At 45.2% G+C, this 12,357-nt stretch overlaps 1 protein-coding gene across 2 annotated transcripts; it reads right to left on the reverse strand.

Moving 5' to 3' along the window:
- Positions 1 to 1,525: 1,525 nt before the first annotated feature.
- Positions 1,526 to 11,887, reverse strand: Vgll2 (vestigial like family member 2). 2 transcript variants are annotated; one of them, XM_090337673.1, is made up of 4 exons: positions 11,807 to 11,887; positions 8,899 to 9,208; positions 6,260 to 6,805; positions 1,526 to 5,041 (listed from the first exon to the last, which is right to left on the reverse strand). In XM_090337673.1, the coding sequence occupies exons 1-4, from the start codon at positions 11,885 to 11,887 to the stop codon at positions 5,001 to 5,003; spliced, it is 978 nt and encodes a 325-aa protein (XP_090193799.1). In that variant the 3' UTR covers positions 1,526 to 5,000. The 2 variants fall into 2 exon arrangements, with proteins under 2 accessions (XP_090193799.1, XP_090193800.1); XM_090337674.1 differs by lacking the exon at positions 6,260 to 6,805.
- Between the last annotated feature and the right edge of the window lie 470 nt (positions 11,888 to 12,357).

The following is a 12,357-nucleotide window of genomic DNA, read 5'->3' on the forward strand; positions in this document are numbered from 1 at the left end:
ATCAATCCAGGTCTTCGTGCATGCTAGGCAAGCACTCTACCAGTAGGCCAAACTCCCGGTCCCTCTTAGCTTTCTTTCTGAGTTAACTGTTTAAGGTGAAAAATTCCAAATGAAGGGTAGCATGTTTTACAAAAGCAATGGTTTTTCTAAGTTAGTTCAATGTATTAAGCATGAATTCCTCAGCAAAACATTTTATTCTTTTTCCCTATTTTGTGTGTGTGTGTGTGTGTGTGTGTGCACGCGCGCTCATGCACACTCGTGCACGCACACACTTGATCTTAAAGTAAACCTGGCTTAGCAGAATCACCTCTACTGTGGATGCCACTCTGCCTGGACCATGTTTGGAGGTCATGGCTGGAAGCAACTGGGAGCTGTTCTTGGAAGCTGCCTTGCCTTTTTAGGTGATGAGGGTCTCTCTGTGATTAGCGTAACATGATTGACAGCTCCACTCCAGCTCCAATTAGCATCCTATTATTTATTAGCTTCTGCTTTCAGATTATGCGGTAACTTCACAAATATTTCAACCAGGGAAACAGCGGCTATCAAGTGTCTCTTTCCTGATCCAGCCCGCTGGGGCTCAAGTGAAATACAAGGAAAGAACAGTACAGTTGGTCTGTCAAGAGAGAATAATCATTTGTGTCTGTCTGTCTGAAATCATGATATCTCTGGTTTCTCTTTTGGCTTGAAAACTCTCTCTCTCTCTCTCTCTCTCTCTCTCTCTCTCTCTCTCTCTCTCTCTCTCTCTCTCTCTCATATTTGTAAATAAACAGATTCCCTTGTGTGGCTACAGCTTTTATAGTACTAGAGTTATATTTATTTGTTGGTGATGAAGAAGAATCAGCCTTCAGAAATTATATGTTTCCTCGGGTACCAAGACATGTGAAAGGGTATCAATGTATGTGAATTAATGCACCTTCTATCTGACAAATATCATGTAACCCTTTTACTAATTACAATAAAAAAAAGAAATTATATGTTTCCTTAATCCTATTACTTTTATAAATGTCATAACTTCAGTCATATACAAACGGTAACTGTAATAATGATAGAATATTTTGCCTTTACTCCAGAATATGTAACAAATTTTAAAACTTAGCAGGAAAGAAGGGAATAAACAGTAAAGATCTGGACAAATGCAACCAATATATAAATTGCTTGGATATAAATGCTCAACCATTTTAAAAGCAATTTCATAAGGAAATCTTACATCTTCCAATTCCTTTTTATTTTAACGGCTTTCAAATATCTATTTTTTCTTTCATGCCATGATATAATTTTACAAACAACACAAAAACATATACTATGAAAATGACATTGATGTGGAAAGCAGTTTGGCTCATTTTTATTACAATTTTCATTTTTTCCAACTCATTAAGTGCTTCAAAAAAAATAAAAACCCCAGAAGATGACTAGATGACTGCACAGAGATCCAGACTTCAATTCTGAGCAAAATGGAAGCTCCAGCACCCCTCCCCCATCTCGTCCTACCCCAATCCACCTCTCTGCCTTCTTTCCCAACCAGGCATGAATCAATCAAACGAGAATTTGCCACATGTTGAAATAGAACTTCAAAGGAGAAATGAGGTGGGATGGCAACTCCTCTTCAAGTGAAGGAGTAAAACAGATAGAGTTCCCTGCCACTGGTGACTGAGTTCTGCACCTGAGGGCAATGAGCCCAAGGATTATGCAGTGGTGGAGAACTGTCTCTCCCCTTTTCATCACCTCTTCCTTGACTTTGGCCAAGTGCAAGGGGAAAACTGCAGATGATCTGTGCATAGTGCCAAGGGATATGACTGCAGAGGAACCTAGCCTTTCTCTCAGACCCTCTGCCAGGGATGAGACATAGACATATGTTCGCTTTTCATATCATATTCCCTCCCTACTTGTCACTTTCTCGGTCGCTAGAACCTTTTGGTCTACAAGGCTTCACTAATATTAGCAGGATGGGGATGAGGATTCTTATTTTACCCTGGTTGGTGGGTCAAGAGCATGTCAGCCCAAGACAGTTCCCCTGAAGTTCTCCTCAACACTCTTGTTACGCACAACCAAATCACAGTTCTAGAGTGCCTTGTATTTCTACTTTAGGAAGATATAAAGTAGACTGAAATGCTGCGCTTCATGTGTCATCCCAGCCAGATCCCTGGAGCCTGGGCTGGCTCAGCAGTCTGGACAGTCTGTTCAAGACTACCCCAAAGGCCAATTCCAGTGAATGAGTCTCCTCATCAGCAACCCGATATTCAGGTCAGATGCAGCTTTAGATTTGGTAATCAGAACCTTGTGGCTGAGAAAATGCTCCCTGTGGGTTATGACCACAGACTTTCTGCGTGCTAACGCAGGTGGAACACAGGTAAAGTGTCCCTTCCAGTCCAGGATATAGTGAGAAGATGCCAAGCAGAGAATAGATTGCTATGTATTTTCTTCCATGACATGTTTAGTGGCAGATTCTGAAAAGCACACTGGAACTTTATGTATCTCATTTATGCTTGTATATAGCAGTGATTTGTGCCAATGGAACATGGATTAAAAAAAATCCACAGAGAAGTCCAAAGTTAATTTTAGTTATTACTTCAATGCCCAAACCTCTTACATGGCTTGTTTAAGTTGGGTGTGAAGAACTCGGGAGCAGTGAGGGTTATTAAATATTAAAATTAATTAATAACAGAAGCAATGATTTCCTCCTGGATAAGAATAAAGGCCTGCATCCAGCTGAATCATCTCAAGGTGAAGATATTGTCTCTGCTCCTACAATACTGAAGGTCCTGTCTGTGTGTTCTACAAAGTGTCAGAATTTATTTTTCTGTTCGTTTGCCTTTTTTTTCATACAGCTGTTGCAGAAGAAGAAGTAAGTTCAAAGTTGAACAACAAAGAGACAGCAGAAAAGGACAAAGTCATCAGTATGGTAACAGCATAGCCTCTACCTTTAGCTACCTAATCTTGCATTGTGGTTCTGTCATTTACTTGCAAGCCTGATAGTTAGGTAAATTATCTTCCATTCATGTGCCTCAGTTTGCTCAGAGTGGGAAGGAGATCATAATAATAAATTGTCATGTGGCTTGACAAACAACCCATTCAAATTAGTGCCTGAGACACAATAAATAATTAGTATTAGTTATTATTTTTCTCTGATACAACATACTCATATAGTACCCTCCATCTGAGCAAAAACAATGGCATCATTTTTGTAATGACCCAGTCTGTAGATTCCCAAAAGCTAGAAGTTGAGGATGATTAACTCTGGCAAGCGCATGCTCTGAGGAAGGTCCCTTCACTGCTTCCAACTCTTGAGACTGTTATCCAAGATATGTGATATTTGCCTCTCACATTACTATGAAGGTCAAAATTTGTGCTAATATTTTTATGCTTCAATAGTGTACAAGGGTGATTTGAGTGTAACATAAGTATCTTGTGTCTGGGTGCGTTCGTGAAAGAAAACAAATAATTTTGTCATTAACAGGAGAGAGGGAGAGACAGAGAGAGACAGAGATGAGAGACAGAGACTATAATGTAATCATCTCTTTGCCTAAGAGGAACTCTGGTTAAGTGTCATAGCTCATTAATATATTAAACCATATTTCAAAATCTCTTAACTGATGACTCCTATCTTAAGAGTGTAGAACGTAAGGAAAGCAGTTTTCATCTGGAGCATGGTGACTCTATCTGTCTGAATCATCTACAGTGACCACTCTGTGCCGTCTTACTCCTTGAAGGCTGACAGGTAAGACTTTGTGTTAGGCCCTGGTTTCCTTCTATGTGAAACAGAAGGAGAGATTCCCAACTTCACATCTCTAGGTTAGATGGGAGGAAGAAAGGAGTTAACAGATTTCATAACACATCTAGACAAAAAAAAATAGCAAATGTGTACATGTGTTTCTCATAATATGGCTAACATTGGATCATACTACGATAAATTATTTTATTGTATTAAAAATGAAGGTACTTTTTATGAAACATAATGATCTTATAGTAAATAGACAACTTTAATGTTCATTTCTTCTTCCTCATCATCTTCAGTGTTGCCTCACATGGCCCCTTTCCCCTGTCACAACACAAAAGTGACCATCACACCACAGAATCTAAGAAAAACATTCTCAGTGCTGTTGACAGCAAACAACACTTTTTGGGATGATTCCTAGTTCCTCTACTTGGTGACAGATAGGAGGGTGTCTCTTCTTCCATTCCATCTAACCATAGAAGGAGGGACAGGCTTTGTGGTGGAGAAAGCAGAGCAGAGTTTCTTCTTTCATCATAAATTGTTCCTTTATAAAAAGATGATCTATATACACATATATAACATAGCCAATGCAATTGCAATTTTTCTGCCCAACACGGAAAGTGCCACCTTGGTCAATATATTTCTGGAGTTTTGAGCAGTTGTCCCACAACAGCTGTTTTCAGGAAGATTTAGGCAGGTGGCTCCAGATCAGCCACTTGCCACTCACATTCAGGCCGAGGTTTCCATGTTCGCAGGCCCAGGAAAATGTCGTTGTATCTGGAGTGGGTCTATCCAGAGCTGGAGGTTGAGTCCTGAGGAAGAAGGAACCAGCTTCTTTGTAGTTTTCTACCACAGTCTTCCTTGCAGATACAAGGTCATCTTAAAGTTGGAGGACATCAGCTTCAGGGGTGCTACAGTCGTACTACATGGTGAAATAATTCACGCTAATGTAAAAAGAGTCACACTGAAAGGTCTCCTTTTTGCTTTCCCTCATTTCCAAGAAAGCTTAGGGTTTCATATCACTAAGCAATCTCACCACAGATATTTCCAGTGATGTGGCCAAAAGTCATTACATAGAATTCAAGTCTCTGGATCTGCTCTGGCAGACGAGATTAATTTTAGATGACATTTCTGTAAATGTGGTTTTGGGGTTTCCCAAGACATGGAGAAGTTTGAAGTCTCTGCCTTCCCCTACATCCTCATCCGTGGAGTGAAAGGCACAGACACAGACGCCGAACCTCCCTGGCTGGTCAGAAGGGGAAGGGGTGGGGAGACCCTGGACAGCAGATCAGCTCAGAAGGGTGGCACCACAGAGGGTATAGCGACGAGCTGCAAACCAAGATCAGAAGCTGTTACAAACCCACTCCATGTCTGCTCTGTGAGTCACCAACTGTACCAGGCAGGAACCTACAGGGAAGAAGGTGGGCTGTCTAAAACCAGTACAGATCCTTGCTTTTGTCCTGAGGCTGCAAACCTGAAAACAGAAAGAAGATAAGAGAGGAGGGGAGGGAATGGGGAGAGAGAGAGAAAGAGGGAAGAGGAGGAAAGGGGGAGAAGAAAAAGAGGGAGAGAGAAGAGGTGAGGAGGGAAAACAGATGTTTAAGGAAAGAGAAAAGGGAAACACCACACTGGGAAAAATCACAAGCTTCATCTAAGCAAGGGCAGTGAATGATGAAAACAAAACAAAAGCAAACAGAAAATTCAAATCTGTACTGGAGGAAGGGGAAGTAGGCAAGACTATCAGTCAATAACTGCACTTAGTATGTGACAAAAACTACACTAAAAGCTAGACTAAATACACTAAAATAAAGAAAGCTAAACTTTATTCAAATACACCCTCAAATACAGCCTTCAAATTCAACTCTATGCCAGCATCGTAGCATTAGCATTCATCTTTAAGTTTTCCATTTGTAGGAGATGGATTCAATTTGGTATTGAAGCTGATTGTGAGAAGAATCAGATCCCTGAAAGCCACAGAGGATTGAAAACTACATTCTCCGTGGATACCTCAGCTTAGCACTGTCCAGGGAAATACAAGCACTCTTTTTAAGTTTTCTACTGACCACATGGGAGGAAAACAAAAAGTGAAAAGAAACAAATGAGAATTAATCTTTCATATTTTATTTCACCCAATATGCTCAATAGGCCAAATATATTTGAACACACAAAAATCAATATAAAAATATCAAGGAGTTGATTTTACATTTTTTTTGCATAGATGTTGAAATCCAGTGTGTATGGTGCCTTGAAAGCACATGGCAATTCGTCCTAGGCAAATAGCAAGTACTCACATGTGGCTAGTGGCTACAACACTGCTATTTATTTATTTATTTATTTATTTATTTGTTTGTTTGTTTGTTTATTTTTAAGTCTCTGATGGCACGGAGTCGGCTGACAACTGGAATATCAATGCCATGCAGACTTTAAACCATGGTTCCCTACCTCTCCAAGACAACTAAGGGGGTGGGGTGGGGGTCTAGGCTCAGTCCAGGGTTGGGTACAGGGCTGAAGGGCCGGCAGGGAGACCACACTCCCTCCTGCGCTTACCTGAGTCCACGCTGAGGCCCAGCCCCTGGCCCACGTCTCCCGTGGGGCTCACCAAGGGTCCCCCAGGTGTCGTTGCCCAGGAGCCTCCGGCCGGCTCGCCCTTGGCGGTGAGCTCGCAGGGTGGACTGCCGGGGGCGGTGGCGGAGGCGGGTGCGAGGCGGGCGGGGCGCCCGGAGGCGGCGGGCATCAACAGCGGCCCGTAGCGGGGGTCGAAGTGCGGGGCGTAGACCTCGTGCACGGCGGGTCGCGGGTAGGCGGCGGCGGCGGCGGCTGCTGCGGCCTGGGCGCCCAGGGTGCCGCCCAGCGTGTAAGGATGGTGCGGGTGCGGGTGCGCGTGGTGCGGGTGCGCATGGTGCCAGGCGTCGGCGGCGCCCTGGTGCAGGTGGCTGTGCAGCGCGGCGGGTGAGTAGGGGTCTGCGGAGGCGAAGGACAGCTCGGAGTGCGCGGCGGCCAGCGGGCTGCCCAGCGGCGCGGGCACCGGCGCCTGGTAAGCGCTGTTCCAGAAGGAGGCAGGGAAGCTGCGCTGGCTCATCGGGTAGGTGCTGTCTGCGGGCGGGAGGTGGCGGGGGGGGGGGGGGGGAGGAAATGGAGAGAGGATCGTGTCACTGCGGTGTCACCTGCGAGCCAACCCAACCTGCAAGGCGGCCGAGGGCGGACAGTCGGGGTGGAGGGGCGGTTCTCCTCGGGGAAGGCCAGGTCGGGGCACCCAGACGTCGAAAGCCCGGGGAGGGAAGTGTGAATCTTCTGTCTAGGCAGACAGCTTCAGTGCAGAAATGGGGCGGGGGGGGGGGCGGGGGAGGGTGGAGGAGAAGGAAGAGGGGAGAGGTCCTCTCCTCCTCAGCAAGTTTTGGGGAGCAGAGAGCCTCCTCGGCCTTCAAGAGAATCTGCCCAGGAAGCCTTCATCTCTTTTATTCCCCCACGTCTAAGACTCTCCTCAAGCTAAAGATGACTTTTTCCTTGGTCAGAGGCCTAGACATCTGCCCCTCTCGCATTTCAGCCTTCCTTGTTTCAGAAAAGACATCAGTCCTATTGACGTATCTCAAAGTATTACTATTATTAGCTTTCTTTCTAGAAACCTTCTTTCAAATACTTTTTCCAAGAACTGAAGCAAATAAAAAGAAAAGAAACAGTAAACTAGACATATTAAGAGAGCAGCTGTGTTGTTTGCACAGGACATGAAGGGACAGGCTTTCTATCCTAAGTTTTAATTAACAATTTTTCTGCATCAAAGTAAGAACGCTGGGAATAATAAGAGTAATTATTATTGTCACTATCACTGTTAACCCCCAGTGAACGGCAATATTTTAAGAGAACAGCATTTCAATCTATTGTGGTGCCTTTAGTAGAGAAGAAAAGCCACTGAATTCAATGCTCTTTAGGGTGCCTTTTGTCTGCAGAAAATATCCAAACTACTTACCCATCATTTTACAATGAATTGAACATGCACACTCAGTGAACATAGGCAATTCCACATATTTTTGTCTTTAAAACAAACACATTTCTGTATTTTAAAACTAATGTTTGGGCTATTATCTCTCTCTCTCTCTCTCTCTCTATATATATATATATATACATATATATATGTATATATATAGCAAACTTCCAGACTTTCTTAGGGGGGAAAGAAAAGGATAAGGGCTGTCATTATCCTCCCAAAATGATTAATGAAAGTTTGATTTCTCTTTTACAACAAATTTCTCATGGTTTAGCATAGGGCACTTTGAAAGCTATGCTGGTGAAAAAAAAAGTTTATTAAATGGGTTTGCCCCCTTTGCCTTATTGGTAATGAAAGAAGGTTGAGATTATAGACTAGAAGAAAAAATCAGTTGACTAGTTCAGGAAATCGTTGTCTTTGGCTAGAGTAAAGCAGCCTTTATAGGGAACAAAAGAAAAGGAACTGTTTTATGAAAACCACCATAGGTGGGTTTGGCTGTAACTAAACACCTGTTTCTTTGCATGTTGTAAAGACATTGTTTTTTTAAGGTTGAAAATTTCTCAAGTCATTGCAACATAGAAAGAGGTATAGGTCAGGTCAGTTACAGATATCTATCTATCTATCTATCTATCTATCTATCTATCTATCTACCTACCTACCTACCTACCTATCTATGTCTCTTGTAAGGGCTCTAGGATTACTCGTTTCTGGGGCAAAGTTAAAAACAAAACACAACTGGGAATGTGCCCTGTAGGTTGCTGGTGGCGGTCCTGTGCAGGCAGGGTTGGGAGGCAATCTCACATTTCCTCAGCACCTTTGCATATATTTAAATATCTGAGTCTTAAAGCCTACCCTGGGGATGATTAGGAAGGCAAGTGTTATTCTAATTTTAGAGTAGAGTAAATAGTGACCTGGAAGAGGTGAAGAGACCCATCCAAGGTCATATTGTTCAGAAATGGTAGGGCCAATACAAAGACTTTAGAAACGGAGGCCTTCCAATTCCAAGGCCTTCCTGGCCAGGAGCGCCAGGAATGGTCGTTGCTCTACCCTCCGTATCACCTTCCCCAAATGCTCTTCCTCACTCCATCTCTGGCGATGTCTAATGTTCTTTCAGTGTCTTTGAGTTCCCGTGGGGGACCCCAGGCTGAGAGAGGAAGAGAGCCCCTCCCATTTACCCTTTCTCTTAGGGTCCCCGTATCCATACCTCGCCAGGGTCCAGAGCTCCGTGGGGCTTTGCTGCTAGTACAACTAGGGGAGTAGCTGCTAGGCTGGCTTAGGGCCCTACTGAAATGTTCGTCCACCACAGAGCTGATGTCCCCCTGGAAATAGGTGAAGAGGACGCAGCGGGAGTTGATGTACTCTGCCTCTGGTGGGCGCTCTTTCTCTGGGCTGCTTTCCTCCTCTTTTATACTGGCTGGTGTTTGGCTGGAAAATGAGGAGCTTCCGCTGCCGCTGCTACTGGGGCTGGCGCTGCAATCCTGGGCTTCCTGCATTTTGGAGTAATAGGCTAGTTTCTGGGCAGAGAGAGAAAGAAAGAAAGAAAGCTGTTAAATGCAAAAGAGGTGGCCAAAGAGTTCAGCCTGAACTTTTTCATCCTGATCCCCACGGGTGGAGAAACTACCATCTGGGCTTAAGCCTTGTACCCGACACATAAGATCAGAAATAAAGAGTCTCGGAGTCAGCAGGCCTCTCTGCTCGCAGGCTTTATTAGAAGATTGCCTTTCTCAGTACCTGTGTATCCCAGAGTTGCAGCTGAGCCATGGAGAAATGGCTTCTAAAAGTCCTGGTGAAAATCTCAGCACATAGGCAATAAAACCGGTTTAACCTCAGAGCTGAGCTTAGAGTAGACATATTTTAAAAATCAAACTCTATGGGGGGGGAGGGAAATGGGGACCAAGACATGTGAAAGGATATCAATGTACGTGAATTAATGCACCTTCTATCTGGCAAATATCATGTAACCCTTTTTCTAATTACAATAAAAAATGCAAAAAATAAAATAAAAAAATAAAATAAAAATAAAAAAAAATCAAACTCTATGAAGAAAGGGCACACACGTTCAGTTAGCACTTGACTATTTCCTTCCTGAGAATCTAGAGCAAGATGCAAGATGAAGCATCTCCATGATGAAATAGAAACAAAAAGATCTGTGCTGCCTGACGTATCCAGGAATGTACAGGATGAATTAGCACAGGAAGTGTGACATAGTTCTGTTTGCTAATGAATGAGGAGACTATGTGGAGGAGCATCCTGAATGGCTGTCCTAATCAGTTCAATATATACAAGTTGATAGGTGTTCATTCACAAAAGTTCCATTTAAAAGTGTCTCAGACTTTTCTTTCTTCTTTCTTTCTTTTCTTTTCTTTTCTTTCCAGTCCTGGGCCTTGAACTCAGGGCCTGGGCACTGTCCTTTGGGTTTTCTCAAGGCTAGAGCTCTATCACTTGAGCCACAGCACTATTTCTGGCTTTTTTCTATGTGTGTGGTACGGAGGAATTGAACCAGGGTCTTCACGCATGCTAGGCAAGCGTTCTACCATTAGAGTAAACTCCCGGCCCCATGATTTTCTTTCTTTCCTTTCTTTCTTTCTTTCTTTCTTTCTTTCTTTCTTTCTTTCTTTCTTTCTTTCTTTCTTTCTTTCTAGAGTCATTCAAGCAAGGAAAAATAAAGAAACCAACAGTGGTCTTTGAGTATTTTCACACTTGGTATTTCCACATATGGAAAGACAGAAAAGGGAGAAGAAGGAAACAAGTTAAAATCCTGGGGGCAAACTACAGTATATAATAGTAAGAAGTTAAAAACCAAATGCATCCACTGAGCACACTTGTTTAGCAGTCAGGAATAGATTGTATCTTAAAGCGTGCTGCAGGCAGAGATGGCCGTGAAAGCACCCTGATGCCTACAGAAATGAGCAGAAATCCCAATGCAGTAAATTGGCTCAGAGCTGGGTGGAGAAAGGACCAGAGAGACAACTTACTGACATCTCACCTCCCTTTCAATACTTTAAGAAGGAGCTCCTGATCAATCTCAGAGTTTACAGTCAGGGAATTCTAGTTATTTAATAACAAATGCCAGGTCCCCACCTGGCTTACAATTAAGAACTTTAAGAATAGTTAAAATTCACCTTGACACCACAAGTTCCAAGCTGGAAAGTTTAAAAGTGGGGGAGAAAAACCAAAATCAACCCAATCCATCATTACTTCACCAGGAAACTTGCAGTCATTTTGTATTTACGAACAAAATTGGTGAAAACCACTTTCTCAGACATTGAGGCGTGTATTTTCCTCAATGACTTCAGGCGTTCAGTTTCCAGATTCCTACACCCTAAAGCGTCTGCTTTTGTCGTTTTGTTTTCCTTAGTAGAATACTGGCCTCAACTTAGGACATCGAAGGACTAACTTGGCAGAATTATATCAAACTTAAGAGTTTGCAGGACCGGGGTTAAACGGTGTGAAGAGTGAATTTGTTGAAATCCAAGCTTGGCCAATTCAGAAACTCAGGCTTGAGAAAGAAGAAGCTTTAGAATATGGCCCGATCAAAGATCACAAAGCAATGCGGCCCGTGTGCAGTATTTCCTAGGATTAATGACCTCAATAGCTGACAGGGAAGATCTGACAGGGAAGGGATCATGGGTGAGATAAATGTGCAGGAATGAGAACGCACGCTGCCTTTGCCTCTGGACGGGAAGGCAGCGCTAAACTTCTGCGCTGTGGACAGGTTTACCTTTAGGAGCAAAGTGTGGTTTTTCTAGGAGTGACTTAGCTGGAAGCCGCTCTTGCACCAGCACTAGAATGGGAATTTAACAAAGTCTAATGGAAGGGGGGGGGGAACAAAACCAAAATAAAACAAACAAAATACCAATTCAGCCCTGGTCATCCTAGTCTGATGATTTCCGAGAAGAAACGGGTGGGTGTGCAAGAACACTGCTCGAAACTGCTTAGCGAATGGGGACTGGAGCAGGTTATCTACTTCGCACCACCAACCCAGGCGATCCTCGCATCCCAGCGGCGCCCGAACGCGCGGGGGACCCAGCGCGTGGAGCTCGGAGCCCGAGGCTGGCCGGGGCGCGCGGGGCGCGCGCGGGGAGGGACCCCGAGGGCGGGGATACTCGTACCTGGTGGTAGGGGGCGTAGGCGGCGGCGAAATAAGGCTGCGGGGGGCCGTAGACTTGGTACATCACATCCAGACAGCTCATGGCTCCCCACCGCCGACGCGGCGCGGCGCTGTCTCATCCGCTCCGGGGCCTCGGAGCTCAGGGATGCGCGGCCGGGACCCGAGCTCCGGAGTCATCCGCGGCGGCCCAGCGTCTCGGAATCCCGCTGGCTGGCCCGCAATTCCCTCAGCCCGAGCCGCGTTCCTTGACCCAAGCGCCCGGGCTCCCGCTAGTGGGCATTTAAACACCACGCCCCACGGGGGAGGCGGGCGCGCGGACGCCACGCCCAGGCTGGGGGGGGGAGGGGGCAGACTGCTGGAGGAGGGAAGGAGGGAGGGGACCCCGGGGGACGTCAGCCCCCAGGCGGCGGGTGTGATCCCCCGGGACTCCCCGCCCGCAAGACCCCGGGTGCCAGCGCTGCGGCGGTCCCCGCACGCGGGCCCGGCCCGGGCTTCGCTCTCCCCGCTGGGATTTCCCGGCCGACCACGGGGAGGAGGGAGGCGGAAACGCGC

This window comes from Megascapheus bottae, chromosome 8, assembly GCF_031878675.1.
Source record: "Megascapheus bottae isolate mThoBot1 chromosome 8, mThoBot2.hap1, whole genome shotgun sequence".
NCBI classification, from domain to species: domain Eukaryota; kingdom Metazoa; phylum Chordata; class Mammalia; order Rodentia; family Geomyidae; genus Megascapheus; species Megascapheus bottae.

Coding starts and splice junctions, on each gene's coding strand:
- Vgll2 (XM_090337673.1), bottom strand. CDS start 11,887: ATGAGCTGTCTGGATGTGATGTACCAAGTCTACGGCCCCCCGCAGCCT. Junction 6,806..8,898: donor GAGCTCTGGACCCTGGCGAG/GTATGGATACGG, acceptor TCCCGCCCGCAG/ACAGCACCTACCCGATGAGC. Junction 5,042..6,259: donor GGGCCTCAGCGTGGACTCAG/GTAAGCGCAGGA, acceptor CTTGGTTTGCAG/CTCGTCGCTATACCCTCTGT.